Here is a 17,133-nt window from a genome sequence, read left to right as displayed (position 1 = left end):
TTTAATCCTTTCGTGGTTTGTCGAGATTGTCTACATTTAGATTATAGAGAAAGAACTCTTATTGGCTCCGTTTGATTGTAAGAGGAATTAAGGTAAAGGGAAGGGAAAATTTTCAAATCTAGAAAAGAAATTTTTGTAATTATTATCCCATGTGATTGTATAAATTACTTAAATATCTTACCATATATAGTAAATGTACATTTTACATATATTACTTTACATTTTAAATCAAAGGAAATTGAATGCAAAGTAAAGTGGAATTTAATAATCAAATATGAAATGATTTGGATTTATTGATATTGTCACATGGTGTCACATGGGGTAATGATTATAAAAATTCTCTTTTTAAGTATGAAAATTTCCATTCCCTTTAATTCCCCTTGCAACCAAACGGAGTCAATAACAATTATATAATGAAACTCTATCTAGGAATTTTATCAAAATACCCATATGACATGCACCTTTGACACATGTCATAAGCCGGCCCTTTAGAATCAATCCACTAATTCAAATAACAAAATACAAGACATCTTACCCCCAACATGGTATTGGATTGCCCGATATGGGTGATCCGTATCAATATCATAACCACTGATTCTGATACCGTGTTGATACCATATCAATAAAATGGTATGGACTAAGGATAAAACAGTCAAAAAAATCCGATTTCTCAGGAAAATCAAGGGCAAACTTGTCTAATATGGGCCAATTTGTGACAATTTGTATCAGTATCGTATCAATTTTGAAGATGACCTATACCCAATCCGAAACTGTAAAAATTTGAAGTTAACACAAGAGTCTAATTATAGGGTCACATCATCTATGGTATAGAAAAACTTAATCCTATATGCTTTCTTATTAATAGTTCAGTGTTTCCTTCCAAAGAGTAGGTTCTTACACCCCATGTTGCCGGTGTAGGAGAAATCTCCCATGCAACACCAATGGCAACCTTTGAGATGATTTACTAATAGACGGGCTACAATGCTTAAGGAGGAGAGAAAAAAGAATTACATAAAAAATAAAAAAAAGTAATAAAAAAAACCGAACATGTACATTAAGCAACTCTTCCTGAAAAAGGAGAAAAAGTAGCTATTCCAATTTCCTACCAAATGCCCCATTGAGAAAGTTTTCCTTTTTATGTATAATCTTACTTTGTCTTTATCAATGAAATTTTATTTAATTTTGCTTCAGTGTATATTCACTTTGTCCCAACTCCTAAGTCCTAACTACGATGAGGCAAGTGTTTTCATCTGTTGATTATAGACGTGTTTAAATAGATAAATAGACAAATATGGTGATGGTGTTGATAAATAACTCTCTCTTCCAATGTGAACACCTTACAAATTCAATATGTGCATGATCAACAGGAACAAAAATAAATAAATAAATAACCAAAAAAAAAATCATACAAGAGACAAGAGATTCATGTGGTTCAATAATACCGCCTACATCTATGAAGTGATTTGATTTTCTACTAAAAACAAGAGAAGAAAATAGTAGTACAACCATGCAATTTGTCTCTCAAACGCAAGTCCCTTGTACACCCTTTTTCTCTTCCTTCTCTCACTTGGTTACTCACTCACCTCCTCTTTCTCTCTTTCTCACTCAGTGTCTCTATACCCTTAGCTCCTCACTTCTTTCTTTTCTTTTCTCTACACTCTACACTCTACCTTGTTATTTCCTCTCTCCTTAGAGAAAACCCACTACACACTTCTTCCAAACTGTTTCTTAGCAGACTCTACCTTGTTTAATGTCTTCCATCACTAATCACTTCAATTTACTTGGAAGACCCAACCATGTTGAAGACTCCACTGTTTCACTTGAACACTCTTCACATCTTATTCAAATGGACAACCCAAACTAAACCATTGAACCAACCATCATCCGATCTAGATAAAAGTTACAAAACTCAACATATGACACCATTCACTACAAAGGGGTAACATAGATGCATGAACAATGAACTGGTTAGAATTCTTTGATACATGTCTAAGGGACAACAAAGAACTGGTGTATAGAGACAAATAGTGAAAGTTGTTATTGCATCACTTGCACCAACCACTTCCACTTACTTGGAATACCCAACCTTGTCCAAGCTCATTGTCAAGAAAGTTTCCAACAAGAAAATGTCTGCTAGAATACTGCAGCCTTGTGATCGAAGATACATTTACAATGTCCAACATGTCAACAACACCCAAAGAAGCCTTCATGAGCGATAGCTAGAGACATCCCTACCTCTTCCTAAGAATCACTCTCTCGGAAATTGTCAATACCATAGAGAAGCTTGCTACTGCATCACATGCAACAAGAAGTATTAGTGGTAAAACCTAATTATCAAGCATTCTGAGGAGTTAGCTTCTGCATTAAGATTTTCTTAAGCATGATAAGTAGCCTTACTTCATCACCACTGCTCCTCCCCATAAATAATCCCAATATCACCTAAATACACTATAAAAAACCGTAAAAAGGATAAATTTGTCCTTGTAGATATAATTCACTTGCACCCAAATCTTTGGGTGTCATTCTAAAATTATGTGCCAAGTATTTCAGTACTAAGGTAACTTCTGTGCTGACTGATTAAATCGAGAATGATCACCAGTTGTCAGAACAAGAACATGAACCTCGTTTGAATGAGTGGAAACAAAAACAATCTCTGATGATGATTTCCCAGTTACTAGAAATAAGTTTAATTGCAGTATGGCAATCCTGGCATATTCTCAAGTTCTTAAAGATGTGGACGGTCATTTCGGTTTCGTACTTATAAGTCCAAATGAGATGGCTAGCTTCTCACTATGAGAGAAGAGTACATGTTCCTTCTCCTCTTGCTCATCTGCATCGTTGATCTGGTTTTCCGAAACAGAGAATGCCTGGGAAGCAGTGTTAGGAACATAACCTGCAAATCTCAATTGTTGAATCATCACATCTAACATGGAATAGATCTCTTGTGTTTGAGGATGCGATTTGTCCCTTAAAGTAAACTGATGAACTTGGGCATTCACATGGATAGAACTTATGCCAGGCACCTTTTTGATTCCCCATTTCTGGAGGACCTGGCAAAGGAAATCAGCATTGTCATGCCTTCCAGCTAATGTATACATGTTCGACTGCAACACATGATAATCAGTATTGCAGGGATCAATCTGAATCAGCTCTTGTAGAAGGTGCTTTCCCAGTTGGAGCTTGCCATGAAGAATACAGGATGCTAGGAGAGATCCAAGAACGACTTCATTAAGCGGAATGGGCATCTCTCTCACTAGGGCCAAAGCATCCTCTAACCGACCTGCCGACCAAATAGATCCACAATACAAGCATAATACTCCACCTTAGGCTCTACGCCGTAGACGGGTCCAAGGTCATGGAAGTAGCGACAACTTTAATCCACCAAGATCGAGTGATTGCACGCACTTAAGATGGACACGAAGGTGATATCTTCTGGCTGAGCCTCTGAGACCATTCGAGGAAAGAGGCTTAACACAGCCTTGCCTCTTCCATGCATGGCATGACCGCTTAGCATGGCATTCCAAGTTACAACGTTTCTGTAAGCCATTCTATCAAACATTTGGCTCGCGGTATTTATCCTACCACATTTAGCATTCATATCAATCAAACCCGTTCCAACCATGATGCAGATCATTCCCCATTGTCTTCACGACTACGCATGAACCCATCCCCCGACAGTTAGATCCCCCAAAAGCGAGCAGGCGGACAAGAAAGAGCAGAGAGTGACATGGTTGAGCATCGAGTACGAAGAAGAGAACATTGTTCCAATTAAAATAAAGGCTTCCTTGAGGAATCCTCTCTCCAAGTAGCCTGCAAACTCATTCCATTCCGGCATTTCATCAAATATCCGACTCCCCTTATCTAATCCCTCCCATTTTAATGCACCGGACAGAATTAAGTCCAAGAAACAACGGTCCACTCAGTCATCTCCTCAAAAACATGTCTTGCGTCGCACATCAGACAGCACATGATGTACATGTCCATGGCTGCGTTATTGACAGTGAATGTGAAACGCAGCCCTGTTTTTTTATCATACAGAGATGCCCTTGATCTCCAACCACAACATTTCCGAGACGAGAACAGGCACTGAAGAGGCAGAGCAGAGTCACCTCATCGGGCGGACGTCTTCGACTCACGTCGCACGGAAGAGAAGGAGGGCATGGCGTGGAAGACCGAGGCGACCGTAGCATCTCATCAAGGTATTCCAGTGGACGGAGTGTCGTTGTGTGCAGGGAATCTGATCGAACAATTGGCCAGCAGAAGAGGTGAAGCCGCACGCGGCCAACATGTTGAGGAGGGGCAAGGCCATTCTTGAGGGGATTTTAAATCTCTCCAATTCCTAAAAGTGTGCAATGCCGCAGTGCTAGATTGAGATGTCGCACTGCACACTTTTAAGGAATTGAAGATGATTATTTTTCTTCTTGAGGATAGTAGCGTGAAACTACTGGCCCTCCTCGAGGAAGGCGCCTCTAGCGCATGCTCTCAGATGGGAGCAGTAGTGATAACGTTAGTGGTAGTGGTGAGAGGGAGAAGTGCAGACACGATCGGCCGGCCATCTCATGACTCATCTCATTGTGTTCTTGTCATCAATATCATCATCTGCCACTGAAACCGATCAACGAGACACTTGAGAGTTACGCATTTAGTTTTTGCATACCGTTAAGCATCACCCTGATCTGCTGTGTCCGTTATGGCTACTCGAGCTCCTACAAGGAGTAATTGGCAGTTTGGCTGACGCAATCTCTTTTAAGTTTTAAGTGGGTCCCTTTGGATGGCCATTCTGGAGTCTGGGTATGTTAGACTTAGACATGGACCCCAACCGGTCCATGGGTCTCTCTCTCTGCGTCTTCTGCAGGGTAGGAAACTTGAAATTGTATCAGCGTTCAGACGGAGGTGAGCTTGTTAATCTTAATACAGTCAATGCCTGAGGTCTTAAAAACCAGCTTGTAAAAGTGGTTCTACAGTGCCTACCAAAAATAAAAAAGTGGTTCTACATTAGAAAGGTAAGGTTGAACATCAATTTGATCCCCTTAGGATCCCCTTAGACAGCCAAGGGGAATATATTATATATCACAGAATATTACATAATTGAATTAAAGGAAAGAGAATGCTACCTAGGCGCATGTGGTGCACTACCCTGAACCTAGATACAGTGAGGGGCAAAATTTGCAGGGGCAACACACTGTACTCATCCACTTTCTCCCTTGAGTTAAATTAAAGAACCACATCAGTTGTAGAATACAAGTTAGGTTTCCTTCGCAACAAGTTACAGTCTACTTTCCACTCAAAATGAGCTTCAGGAGGACTATTACATTCTTTGGGGAATGATGAATGAAGCTTGTAGTGAAATCAGTTCAAAAAGGAAATTATGAAACATAATGAGAAGGATCCACCAAGACAACCAATTGAGTAACTGTCAACAAAAACACGTCACTGGACTAACACTGCAATCAAAGAAATTTTGAAGAGGGCTACAGGGGGTCGGGGAAGGGCAGAATGGTGTCAATTCGGATTAAATCCTCTGATGCCTGCATCTGCCAGTACGGTGCAGTGTGGGCACCGAAGCTCGACAGCTAGATGATGCTACATCCAACGATGCCAAAATCGATTGACTCAGGTTTTTTTTTCTTTCTTTCTTCTCAAGCTCGGCTCTGTTGGATTTAACATCAGCTAGGTGTCAAGCTCCAGGTCCGGCGCCCACACTGCACCACACTGGCAGGTGCGGGCACCGGAGAGGATCTTTTTTCTGTCAACTCTGCAGAGAAAATTCCATTTGAGAATTCCAATCTGCATAAGTTCTCATTCAAATCAAACAATCGATAAACCTCCAGAATGATTTGGAAAGACACCCAAATGGATGAGAATACGGTGGTAAACACATTGCAAGAGATGGAAATGACATTATCATTATTTCAATTACTATTTTCCTATTTTAGGTGGAAAATACAAGCAATCATCTGCAATAGTAAAGATTTTACTATGTATGAAACCTAAAGCCTTCCCCAAACTGATTTCCAAATGTGTTTCATGCTATCACCCAAAAAATCAATTGAAACTAAATGAATTTAGCTCACTTGTAGTGTGTAACCTGTTGCACAGTTAAAATGCCCGTACAAGAGAAAAAAAAAGAAGTAACGTATCTTAAATGAAAGAAGAAGAAAAATGATGATATAAACCTAGAAATCATAACCTGCATTTCTTCAAAATCAAAAGGAGACTTATTTCAGTAATCTGGCTTTGCTTTTCCTAAATGAGAACCTACTCAAGTGGAAGATATAGGACTGAAACTTTGCTTCCAAGTGGCTTTGGACTTTTCATCTTCCCAAACGAATGATCTGTGCATCCTTCTCCAAGAAACCACAAGAACAAATATGGACTCCCATGTAACATCCTTCTACTTGTGTTCAGATCCACAAAGATGACTTGCCTTTTGTGTGCGCCTCTCTCTCATCTTGCAAAGCCAGCCACTCACATCCGTGCCAGATCTTAAGCTTGAAAGAAATTTAGTCTACATTCGGCCTTCAGTAGCTACATCCTCACAAAATGGAAAATTGAATCCACTTTTGGCAAAACCTGAAATAGCAAAACAATGAGACAGGAAAAGCTTGGCCTTAGTAATGGTATTAGCTCTTCAAAAGGACCAGAAACAACCAAAAGGAAACTGGCAGTACTTTCATGTGCTGTGATTAAATGGTTTTTCTTAGACACGTAAAGTCAAAAGAAGCCATAACAAGAGGGAGGGGAAAAGAATATGTACTATGATCATTTTCATTGGTGTTGGTTTAATTGGTGAAATTATTAACATCAGTAAATCAAAAGTGTAAAATGGTCCAAGGTTGCTTATGTTAAATAACCAAATATCCAATCCTTCCTTCCCCAAGTTTTACTTGAAAATAAAGTAAAACAAAAGCCCATTTAATAATTTTCACTTAAAAAATAATTGTTCTTAGTTTCTAAAATCAAAAGAATGTTCTTCAGAGAAGAACATTATGAGGCTTAGTTTCTAGAAGTGCTTACAATGGTTTTAACTTGGGCTGACAATAATTTTGTTTGACCTTTCATCACATAGTTTCCAATCCATAGCTGATCATCGCTGATAAGATATCAACCCATGTGTCGGGGACTCCAGGTAGGCACCAGTGCATGCAGTCCTGACCCCAGATAGAGACTGCGTCCTTCTTTCCCAACCAAATTGCTGGATGGGCATCTGCTCTGAATTCACTCAAATGGCTTAGATCAAGCAAATGGATGTCTGTGCCCTGTAATGCTTCTTCAATCAGATGATTTATTTGTCTTGCTTCTCTATTCACTCCTCTGTACCTGGGATCAAACCACATGTCAACCTGTTAAGAAATTAGTACAGAGTTCTGCACAGGATCTGGTTCCTCTGCCATCTTCCAAACCCATTTACTGTGTAGTTGTTGATCAGGCAGTTTAATGTAGTACTGAATTTTAATGATCAAAACAGTAGCCAAACAAAATCTTTTCACAAATAATAAAATCCAGATTTAAGAGAAATCAAATTAAACAAAATCAGATGGTCAAACAAAGCTGAAACTGAGATCAAGTTAACAAATAGCATAGGGAAGATTTGCTGAAAATATGAACCTAATTGGATGGCCAGATCAGCAAATAGGCTAAGTCCTAGTAGCAATAGGGTTAGGGGTAAAAAGGCCGTACCAAGTGCACGAGGCTCCCGCCACTGTGGGGTCTGGGGAGGGTCATAATGTACACAGCCTTACCCCTACTTTCGCGCAGAGGCTGTTTCCAGACTTGAACTTGCGACCACTTGGTCACTATGGAGCAACCTTACTGTTGTGCTAAGACCTGCCTTCTAGCAATAGGACTAGGGGTAAAACAATAAAAGGCCAATGGAATTAGGGTTTGAAGATGAAGATAGGTTGCTGATTTCAGATATGAAATTGAACTATAATCAGTAGCTAAATAGGTTCATGAAATCAGAATCAGAATTCAGGTGTAAAACAGGGTTTAACAAGGTAAATGGCAAAATAGAGATTTCACTCCAGCAGCCAATTGGCTGGTCAGAATTAAGTGAGATTTAAATCGAGTTCTTAAGTTAGGGTTCTTAAGATTCAACCCAAATTTCAGCGAAATCCAATGGCTGGTTTGCTTAATCTCAAAAATGTGCTACGTATGATCTTCTAGAAAGTAGGGTCCTAGTTGCAGGAAAATAAAAGAATACTTACTCGTTAACGGATGAAGAAGATGATGGAATAATAAGAACAAAAGCATATATAACACCTGGGCTTCACACCATGATTTGGTTCAATTGGATTAAACACCAACAAACCTTGATCGCACACAAGGGGTTCCTTGATCAAACACAAGGGATCTTGATCAAACACGAAATCTTCGAACATGAAGAGGCAAGCAAAAGCTGCAAATTCTTTCTAAATTCGTGCACAATGCTTGTACACGAATAAAAGACTCAAAAATAGACTCAAACACTGAGAAGGAATGGCATAATCTAATCTGAAGTAATAAGGTAACCTAAACTGACTATGAAACTGAAATAATAGAGGAAAGAAACTCAATGACATAGTCAAACTTTAAGTCCTAAGATCCTAGGACTTAAGTTTGATGCGGACTCCACTGAATTTAATAGCTAACTAAAGAATTAAATCAGCAACTTAAATTGAACCACATAGAACTGGTTCAATTGAGCTAACCCAAAATAACTTAAAAGTAAACTAAGTAAAGAAACAAATAAGCTAATCCTGTATGCAACCTTATTACCCATACTTTAGGCCTATAAAAATGGCCTATTACATTGAAAACCCCATGGCCCAAAGGCCCAACAAGAATACAATCCAACCCTAGACTTATTCCTAGACAAACAGGCCCAGTTTAGTGATGACTCTGCATCACCATTCATGTCAGGATACAACTTGGCTAGGTCACAACCAGAATTTGCACCATAGGCAGCATTCAGAACTGCAAAATAGCTTTTCATTCCAAGTGCTGAAACCAGGAACACATGGAGCTGTAATTTTGATTGCTTCCGTGATCTAGACCAGCCAGATATTAGGCCAACTTTCCAGTTAAACATAACCAGAAATTTAGTACTCCACATAATGAGCATCCAGAATATTCTATTAGATCATGGTGGGAGAAACCTTAGATAGTGTGAGGAAAAGGGAGAAACAGGAGATTCTTGAGGATAATGGGAAATGTCCCAAGTAGCATATTTTACGATTTAGGCTGCAGCCGATTAAAGGGGAGGTCTAAAAATCATTATTAGTCCAAAATGAACACAAAATTACAGATAGAGAATCCACATTTGTTGATGAGTACACTTATAGAATCTATAGTGCTTCTCTTTTACAGTAAGAAAATATTTTCATATATTAGATGGGCAAAACCATCCCAAATAACATGAGATTTGGCAAGTGGAAAAATCCAATTGTGGGCTAAGAAAAGGGCTGACCAGACAACCTAGTTGCCGCTTGTACAGCTTTGGAAGACATGCATAGGAAGCTTACCTGACTCAAATAAGAAGTTTTTCCATAACAACAGAAATGTCTCCATAATAAAGAGAATAAAAAGCTGATGATTAGTTCATACCTGGTCTGCTTCAAGAGGCTCATTGAACAAGCAACTACCATTTTGGTTCCAGTCGCCACCGTAAAAATGCCTTGGAGACTGCAAACGCCAGAATTTAAGGGTCCCATCAGGAACTTCCCTTTGAATATAAGAGACCATACTTTGAAGGACAGCCTGAAGTCCATCTAACATCCCAAGTGGAGGACTTATCGGTTGCCCTGTCCTGTAGAAGACAAGAGGAGTCTCTTTTGGAAATTTATCAAATCCCCACCTGATACATTTCAACATTAGAAAGCTTTCCAAGTTTGTCTACATATCATAATATGTTAAGGGTAAATATCTTTTTTTTTTAATGAAAACTGAGTTAATATCTTTAAACAGACAGGACAAATAAACATTCAAACAGAAAGGATGCAAGTCTGATCTGGAATGGGAAGGGCTGAGAACAACCATGCAGCCATAAAATCGTGAGGTATTTATTAAACAAAATAAACTTCATGAGGTATTTGCAGACTTTATGAGAGATGGAATGGATTATAAGATAAAAGGTTGCCTGATTCCCCTAATACATGAACTCCACCATACCACACCCCTCTAGATTGGCAATGTGTCCATTTCTTCACCATTGTTGCAAGTGTGATTACTAGACTGGAACATTGCACATTTGCACATGAGAAGATGGTGATGAATTAAACAGGAAAAAATGTGGGTTGCCCAATGAAAGATTCCCAGAGGCATCTAAACCGAATTGCTACAAGAAAAAATTCCCTATATTAGCTGTATCTGCTATATTAATTATCAAACCAAATCTAAGTTGACCCTGCAATAACTGGAAGACATAATACAAACCACCAGCCCACTTCAGTGCACCAACATTGTCCCATACTATCTAGTCACCACATCAAACTGAGTGATTTAAAATCATTATCTCATGAGTTCATATACTGAAAGATGTAATGCACAACATGCACGGCTCAGTTGACTGTCCAAGGGCACTTCCTCCTTGGTCCCTCTCCATTGTATGTGTTTTTTTTTTTTTAAGTTGGGAGGGGGGGCATTTGGGCTGTTTTCAGCGATCTGCCATTCTCACTACAATCTGTAATACAAAGAGGAAGAGGATTGGTTGATCCACTGGCAATATTAGCTTTCTGCCCACTTGGATTGGCCAAACCAAACCAATCTGGACCAGAGTGGTCCAGGATGATCCTGGGTTCAATACCAATCTATAAATATTTTGCATATTGAGGGTATAATACAAGGATGAAAAACCAGAATAATGGGTTTCCTGATAACCAGATGCAAGTTGAAATTCATGGTAGTCGAGCTTAACTCCTTAGTCTCTTGTTAGAAACTAGTAAGGTCACAAAAATGGCCCACTTCCTGTTTACTAGCTAATAATGAATAAATGGATACCTTCAGACTCTTAAATATACAACATCCAAGCCTTATCTCAACTTAATGGGGTCGGTTACATGGATCCTATAAGAGAAAAGAAGTTAAAAAAAAAAAGAGGGGAGGAAACAACATCAATACAAATCTCTAAGGCATCGACCCTTCTTAACTACGTACCGCTTCTTAACTGCCCAACATTCTACGCTAGGTCTCGAAGAGGGGTAAATACAAAGAACAGCAACACTGAACAAAGACCAACTAAATGGGGTCGACCGGATAGATCTTTGATCTCCAATCAGCTCTATTTGAGGTCACACTCGGGGCAAGGCCTAAGCTAAGTATGTCTTTCTTCACCACTTCTCCTAAGGTTATCTTAGGCATGCCTCTAGTTCTTTTGGTTCCCTCAATCAAGATCATGTCGCTCCTCCGGACTAGAGCCCCAGAAGGCCTCCGTTGGACATGGCCATACGATCTCAAATGATTCTTTCTAAGTTTATCACGGATTGGGGCTACTCCAAACCCAGCTCTAATATGATCATTCCTTCTATTATCCGTCCAAGTTTTCCCACTCATCCATCTCAACATCCTCATATCTGCCACACCAAGTTTATTGATGTGGCACTTCTTCACAGCCCAGCACATTACACTAAATTATACAAAATAAATATTTCAAAAAACAAAAAAAAAAAACAAAGAGCATTACTTACCAGTGTCCAGTATTAAAAATTAGGACATCATAGAACTTGGAGGCCTCAATCCAATCGTCTGCAGGAATATCAATATCAACTCGATATATCCCCTTCAATCCATCTTGATCTGGCAAATTTAACTGTTTTCTAGGCTGCCACCTTTACATAATCAGTTGAGAAGAGTGAGGCTTTGGAAAATCAAAATCCATTAAGAGATCAAGTTTTCGCGTTTTCGCAGTAAGAGAAAATTGCTATCAACAAATTTTAGACCGACAGCAACGTATCACAAGCACAAAGTTCAGACACAAGAATCAAGACGTGAATAAATGCTAATTTCCTTACTCGTATTTGGCAAGCAAAACGGCCCGATGGTATGCAACCGTAACATTGAACTTGGGAAAGTACGCTCCTCTCCAAGCACCCTTCCTCTTCCACTTCTTCGCACTTTCGTCCGCCACACGAAGAATACAAAGAAATGACACCAAGAAATTTTCGTTCAAAGAATCCCCGACAAACCCAATTTTCTTATTTCTCATCAAACCCAGAAATGCAAAAGGATCAATCCGTGGAAAAGTGCAATTATCAGGCACCCATCTCCATGAATTAATCTTCTCCATGTTCTCTCTCTTGTTTCTCAAGCAATTCCAAGCATTCCGATGAAATGAGCAGTTTTCGTCGTACAAGGGTTTATAGTTGAGATCTTGAACCCAATGCCCCTTGTACAAATTGCAAGTTGAAAAAAGGTTAGTTTTCTCTGACGGGCTCTTTCGAGATTTTCTGAGAGATGGATTTGAAAGCTCTGGTAGTGGTGGGGAGGTCGAGTAGAAAGGAAGAATGGTGGAATATAGGAACAGAAGTAAACACGTTACAAGGACGAGCCCTGAAAAAATGGTGGGTTTTGAAGCCATCGTTTCGAATGGGAAAGGGAGATCAGCAGAGTTCCATTGGGTGGGGCACCGGTTTTGGCGTCGCAGTGCAGAACATTACCAAGGGGATTCAATTCAGTTCTTCCAACTCTGTCCAGCTCTATTTAAGATGCGACACGTGGACCGTAACGATCCAACGGCTCTACACAATCCTCGCTTTATTCTCCCCAACTTGACCCACTTTGCTACAACCCGAAACCAAGAAAACCCAAATCAGAGAACTGGAATCGAGAAGCACTTCGAAATCATAAACACTGGGAGGTCAGGAGATTGCATGGGAATTGAAAACGGGAGCTGGGTAGTGCGGTAATTCCTGTTCTTCGGTGGCCACTCATCGAAAAAGTGGAGCAGCTGCTACTGGGTTCTTCTTTTTTCCGGGTTGTCGCAAAGTGTATCAAAAAAAAAAAATTTGGGTTGAAAACAGAACTATTCATTCATGCGTATCCAATGTCAAAAGAAAGTAAAAAAAAAACATAACGCAGATAGTTAACATATGATACACAAGGTTTCAAAACTGACAAGGTTCAAAAACCAAGAAAAGACATGGTCTTGAAGTGCATTTCATAGGCGGGATCAGTCGGGGGAGGGATTGGGTAACAACCACATCCCAAGAAAACTCGTTGTACACACAGATTATATAATAAAACGCATGCATGAACATACCATAGAAAAGGAATACATCAGCAATAGACAAAAAGAAAACATCATTTTTTATGCCGCATGCCAGACACGACCCTGGGAGACAGGGAAAGTCACATTATACACGCGGCCCAATGAAGTTCTTGATGGTCGTTGCATCGATTCCAGGGCACACATTCCGAGTAGCTTCACCATCGACGACGATAGGTACCGCCCAATTGAAAGGGGGAAGGGCTTCGATTCCGGCCAAATCCAAGGCGCTACTAACGCCGGAACCTGCAAAAATTGCACAGCCACAAAAAAAAAAAAAAAAAAAGGAAAAACAGAACCAAGCGGATGCATAAGGATGAACAAAGGTAGGCAAGGGGTGCATTGAGGACAGTGAGGGTGAACAGGGGGTGATGAAGGCGGTGAGGATGAGCAGGGGGGCTGCGGTGGGGGTAAGCTCAAAATAAACACTGCAACTCCCGCCAGAGAGAGTGAGCACAACAGAGAGGGTGAACAAGGGTTTACATTGAGCGTGAGTAGAGGGTGAGCCAGGGGAGAGGGTGCGCAAGGGTTTGCAGTGAGTGTGGGGGTGAGCCGGGGGGAGAGGGTGAAGGCGGAGAGGGTGAGTCGTTGGATCGTTATGATCCCCAGATAGCGTTGGGCAAGAGTTGGGCGATGTGAGACACGTGGACTTTCACCATCCAACGGCTCCTACAACTCAGATTCATCTTCTCCCCAAAATAGCCCACTTTGCTCGGAAATGGATTTCCTCCAGCCATGGCGGGAGCTAGAGTGTCCAGCCCCGCTAAACGATAGCAAAAACAGGGGTGGGGTGGTCATTTCACAGGGGGGCCCAGGTCAACCCCTGTATTTGGGGTGGTTTCCAAGCGCTAACCCAAACCAACACCTAGGATCGAGAAAACAAAAACCCCTTTGTCTCTTGTTTTTGAAATCCTCAACCATCACCTCCATTTTCCTCTGCTACTCTCCAATCTTAGCACCAAAACGGATTCGGCACCTCACACGTTATCCTATAGAACTATTTTGTTTCCATCTAATTTCTTCTATTTGTGATTGAAGAAAAGATTTGCATTAACAGATCAAGAAAATTAATATATCATTCGTTCTACTTTGTCGTCGATGAAGTTTTGGTTCATTAGTTACGAAAAACTACTTGTTTAATTTTTGGGTGAGATTAAAGTAGAAGAAAAGTAATCTCGTCCCAATTCTCTCGCAAGCTGACGTGAAATTTCTCAATCCCCAGAGAAAAAAAAAAGAACATAAATCAAATTTTATCCTTGCAAAGGATTTTGGGTAGCAGTTTGTTTTGATCCACTGGTTCACTTCTGTTGGAAATTCTTGCACTGGACAGTTTTCTACCAGAGCTGAATTTGCTGGTGATGCTCTTTTCCGATGACCTTAGCAGGTGAAGACGCCGAAAACATGAGGGAGCATTTGGATCTGGTAGATGTGCAACCCTCTTCTCTTTGGGCTTTTAGAATATATGTTTTCTAGGTAGGATCCATAGCATTTGAGAGCCTTATCATGTGGAGTAGTAGAGGAAAATGTACGATTGTGAGGGCCGAATCCATTTTGGCACTGAGATTGGAGAGTAGCAAAAGGAAAATGGAGGTGATGGTTAGGGATTTAAAAAACAAGAGACGAAGGGGTCTTTGCTTTCGCGATCCCAGGTGTCGGGTTTGGGTCATCTCAGGTTGGAGCAAAGTGAGTTATTTTGGGGAGAAGATGGAGTAGACTGGTAGGAGTCATTGGATTGTGGAAGTATATGTGTTGCGTTGTGAAGTGGGGTTGGGCAAGAGTCCTTAAGGATCAAGCGTAAGTCACTTGGAATAGTAGGGAATAGTAAGGAATAGTAAATAGGGGTGTCAATCGGTTGGGCAAGGTTGGTTCTGGTCAAGCCTAATCGGGCCTCCCTACTTTAGGACCTCGCACTGTGACCGACTCGTTTAAGTAATAGGGCCTCATATGCTAGGCATGGTCTCGTTTATAGATGGTCGGTAGGGTACCGGTCTTTAATCGGGCTAAATGGGCCTTCGGTTGGGCCTTAAACGGTCTAATCACACATTTATCTCTAAACGGGCTTTAAACGTATCGGGCTGAGCAAAATGGACTATAAACGGGTTGTAAACATGTCGATGTGGGTCGAGCAACCGTCGGGTTGGACACTTGCACCGGGAATGACCGACTATTATTCGGATCGGGTGCAAGCCCAACATGTTTACTAAACGGCCAATCCAGTCTCAGGTTTTCCCGGTCGGGCTCAGTTGAGCCTGAAATTGACATCCCTAGTAAATAGAGGCCGAAACTGGAGAAAAGCAACTACACGGACATCTAACTGGAGAGAATATAACAAGACGGATCTTACAACTTCCAGCCCCCCCGATAACCTGAGGTGGGTTAGGCTGATGTATCATTAGCAGGTAAGATGAACAAAATGTTTACAAGGTCCGATGCCAGCTCAGCTTCCACGTGGCATCAAAGAAGATTCTCCTCTCCCTTTTTAATTATTTGGAAAAGGTTCGTAAGCACAGGATATGTGCATTTCTATAGCATGCCACATGACATTCACGGAAAAGGAGACGTGCCTCCAATGTGGCTTGACTTGTCATGTAGATCACTGCTCACATGTTCCAAACCTTACTCGTCATTGTAAGCACAACAGTAACCATCATACATTCCTCACCATAGTTAGCAAAAAAGGGGAACTGAAAACGGATAGTATAGGTGGTAAGGACTTTAAACAGTGTCAAATTTCGAGCGGTATAGTAAAGTTGTAAAATAAAATAGAAAACGGCCACAAAAAAAAGAAGGAAATGATAGTTTTAAATGTGAAGATTTCAACCAAAAAAAAGACAGCATACTCATATGAATTGAAGAATTATTACTAGAATACATGTATCTAATGTTCTAAAACAACTATAACATCTAACATTAATGCATATAAATTCCAAGACATATCGTCCAATATTATCCAAAATATAATTCCCAATTCATATACCATTAAAAAAAAAATCCAAAGTCCTATTGAATGACGTGGCTTGGCTATGATGTTGTTCATTGTTGTCAATTGTTCATTATTGTCAACACAATCAACACTCTCCTAGAATGATGCATGTTCAGTTGGAGTTGGGATTGAGAGTCATCGCTTTAGAAACCCTTTTCAGCAAATGCATCAGTTTGTTGCTCAGTTTTTGAGGTCCGTGCATTGAACATGAGTTAAGGTGATAGCTTGATTGCATGAGAATGTAGTCCTTTGAGTAACTTTACGTTAGCGAAAGAATCTGGTCGATCGGAGTTTGATAGAGAGATATGGCCAGTTAAGTAAACCATTGTTCAACGAGTCTAAGGTCTTAGAAAAAAAACACTCAAAAAGGGGAAACATTTTTAAAACGGGAATTTTTTTTTCCCTTTTGTTTGGAAAACAAACAACAAAACACATTTAAAACAAACATTTAAAATACGTTTTTGCTAACTATGCTTCAGACTTTTCTCATCCCAGTAAAGCACAAGAATACTATCATTTGTGCACGTCTCTGCTCCCCAGCTCCTCCTACCACACCGTAACAAGTAGTATAAAAATGCCATATGACAGTTTGTTTGTTTGGCAGTCAAACTTGATATGCACTTCCTAAATAGTGATGTCTGTTACCCACTCTTTCCATACTCTCTTCTTAATGAGGGGGTGTACCATACAGGGTGGGGATGGGAGTGGGAGTGGGAGTTGGAGTTGGGGGGGGGGGTGAAAGGGCAATACAAAGGAGTGTGATTGGGGGAAGTGTGCTATGTATGCGACCTGTACCTTTGCAGCTTTCAGACTTGGCTTTTGGACAAATAGGGGGGTACAGAGGCGTGTGAGGAGGGTTGAGCAGTAGGTAGGGGTGTGATGGAGATATAGAGGGGTGGGGAGTAAGTGG

General features: G+C 40.5%; 2 protein-coding genes across 2 annotated transcripts; both read right to left on the bottom strand.

Annotated features, from left to right (window-relative positions):
• Positions 1 to 2,732: 2,732 nt before the first annotated feature.
• Positions 2,733 to 3,263, bottom strand: LOC122672666 (pentatricopeptide repeat-containing protein At5g15340, mitochondrial-like). Its single transcript, XM_043870137.1, has one exon. The coding sequence runs from the start codon at positions 3,243 to 3,245 to the stop codon at positions 2,742 to 2,744; it is 504 nt and encodes a 167-aa protein (XP_043726072.1). The 5' UTR covers positions 3,246 to 3,263; the 3' UTR covers positions 2,733 to 2,741.
• Positions 3,264 to 6,008: 2,745 nt separating this feature from the next.
• On the bottom strand, positions 6,009 to 12,630 carry LOC122670364 (protein trichome birefringence-like 12). The gene is made up of 5 exons (XM_043867209.1): positions 11,988 to 12,630; positions 11,664 to 11,804; positions 9,586 to 9,835; positions 7,018 to 7,343; positions 6,009 to 6,573 (listed from the first exon to the last, which is right to left on the bottom strand). Exons 1-4 carry the CDS (start codon positions 12,551 to 12,553, stop codon positions 7,062 to 7,064), a joined length of 1,239 nt encoding a protein of 412 aa, XP_043723144.1. The 5' UTR covers positions 12,554 to 12,630; the 3' UTR covers positions 6,009 to 6,573; positions 7,018 to 7,061.
• Between the last annotated feature and the right edge of the window lie 4,503 nt (positions 12,631 to 17,133).

The sequence above is a fragment of the Telopea speciosissima genome, chromosome 8 (assembly GCF_018873765.1).
Source record: "Telopea speciosissima isolate NSW1024214 ecotype Mountain lineage chromosome 8, Tspe_v1, whole genome shotgun sequence".
NCBI classification, from domain to species: domain Eukaryota; kingdom Viridiplantae; phylum Streptophyta; class Magnoliopsida; order Proteales; family Proteaceae; genus Telopea; species Telopea speciosissima.
The sequence above is the reverse complement of the archived record's forward strand: the minus strand, read 5'-3'. Positions and strand labels throughout refer to the sequence as shown.

Bases quoted from the DNA above. Each gene is read 5' to 3' on its own strand.
- LOC122672666 (XM_043870137.1), bottom strand. From the start codon at position 3,245: ATGCCCATTCCGCTTAATGAAGTCGTTCTTGGATCTCTCCTAGCATCC.
- LOC122670364 (XM_043867209.1), bottom strand. From the start codon at position 12,553: ATGGCTTCAAAACCCACCATTTTTTCAGGGCTCGTCCTTGTAACGTGT. The intron at 11,805-11,987 runs GTAAGGAAATTA...GATTATGTAAAG, and splicing joins GTTTTGCTTGCCAAATACGA to GTGGCAGCCTAGAAAACAGT. The intron at 7,344-9,585 runs GTATGAACTAAT...ATTTCTTAACAG, and splicing joins AGCCTCTTGAAGCAGACCAG to GTTGACATGTGGTTTGATCC.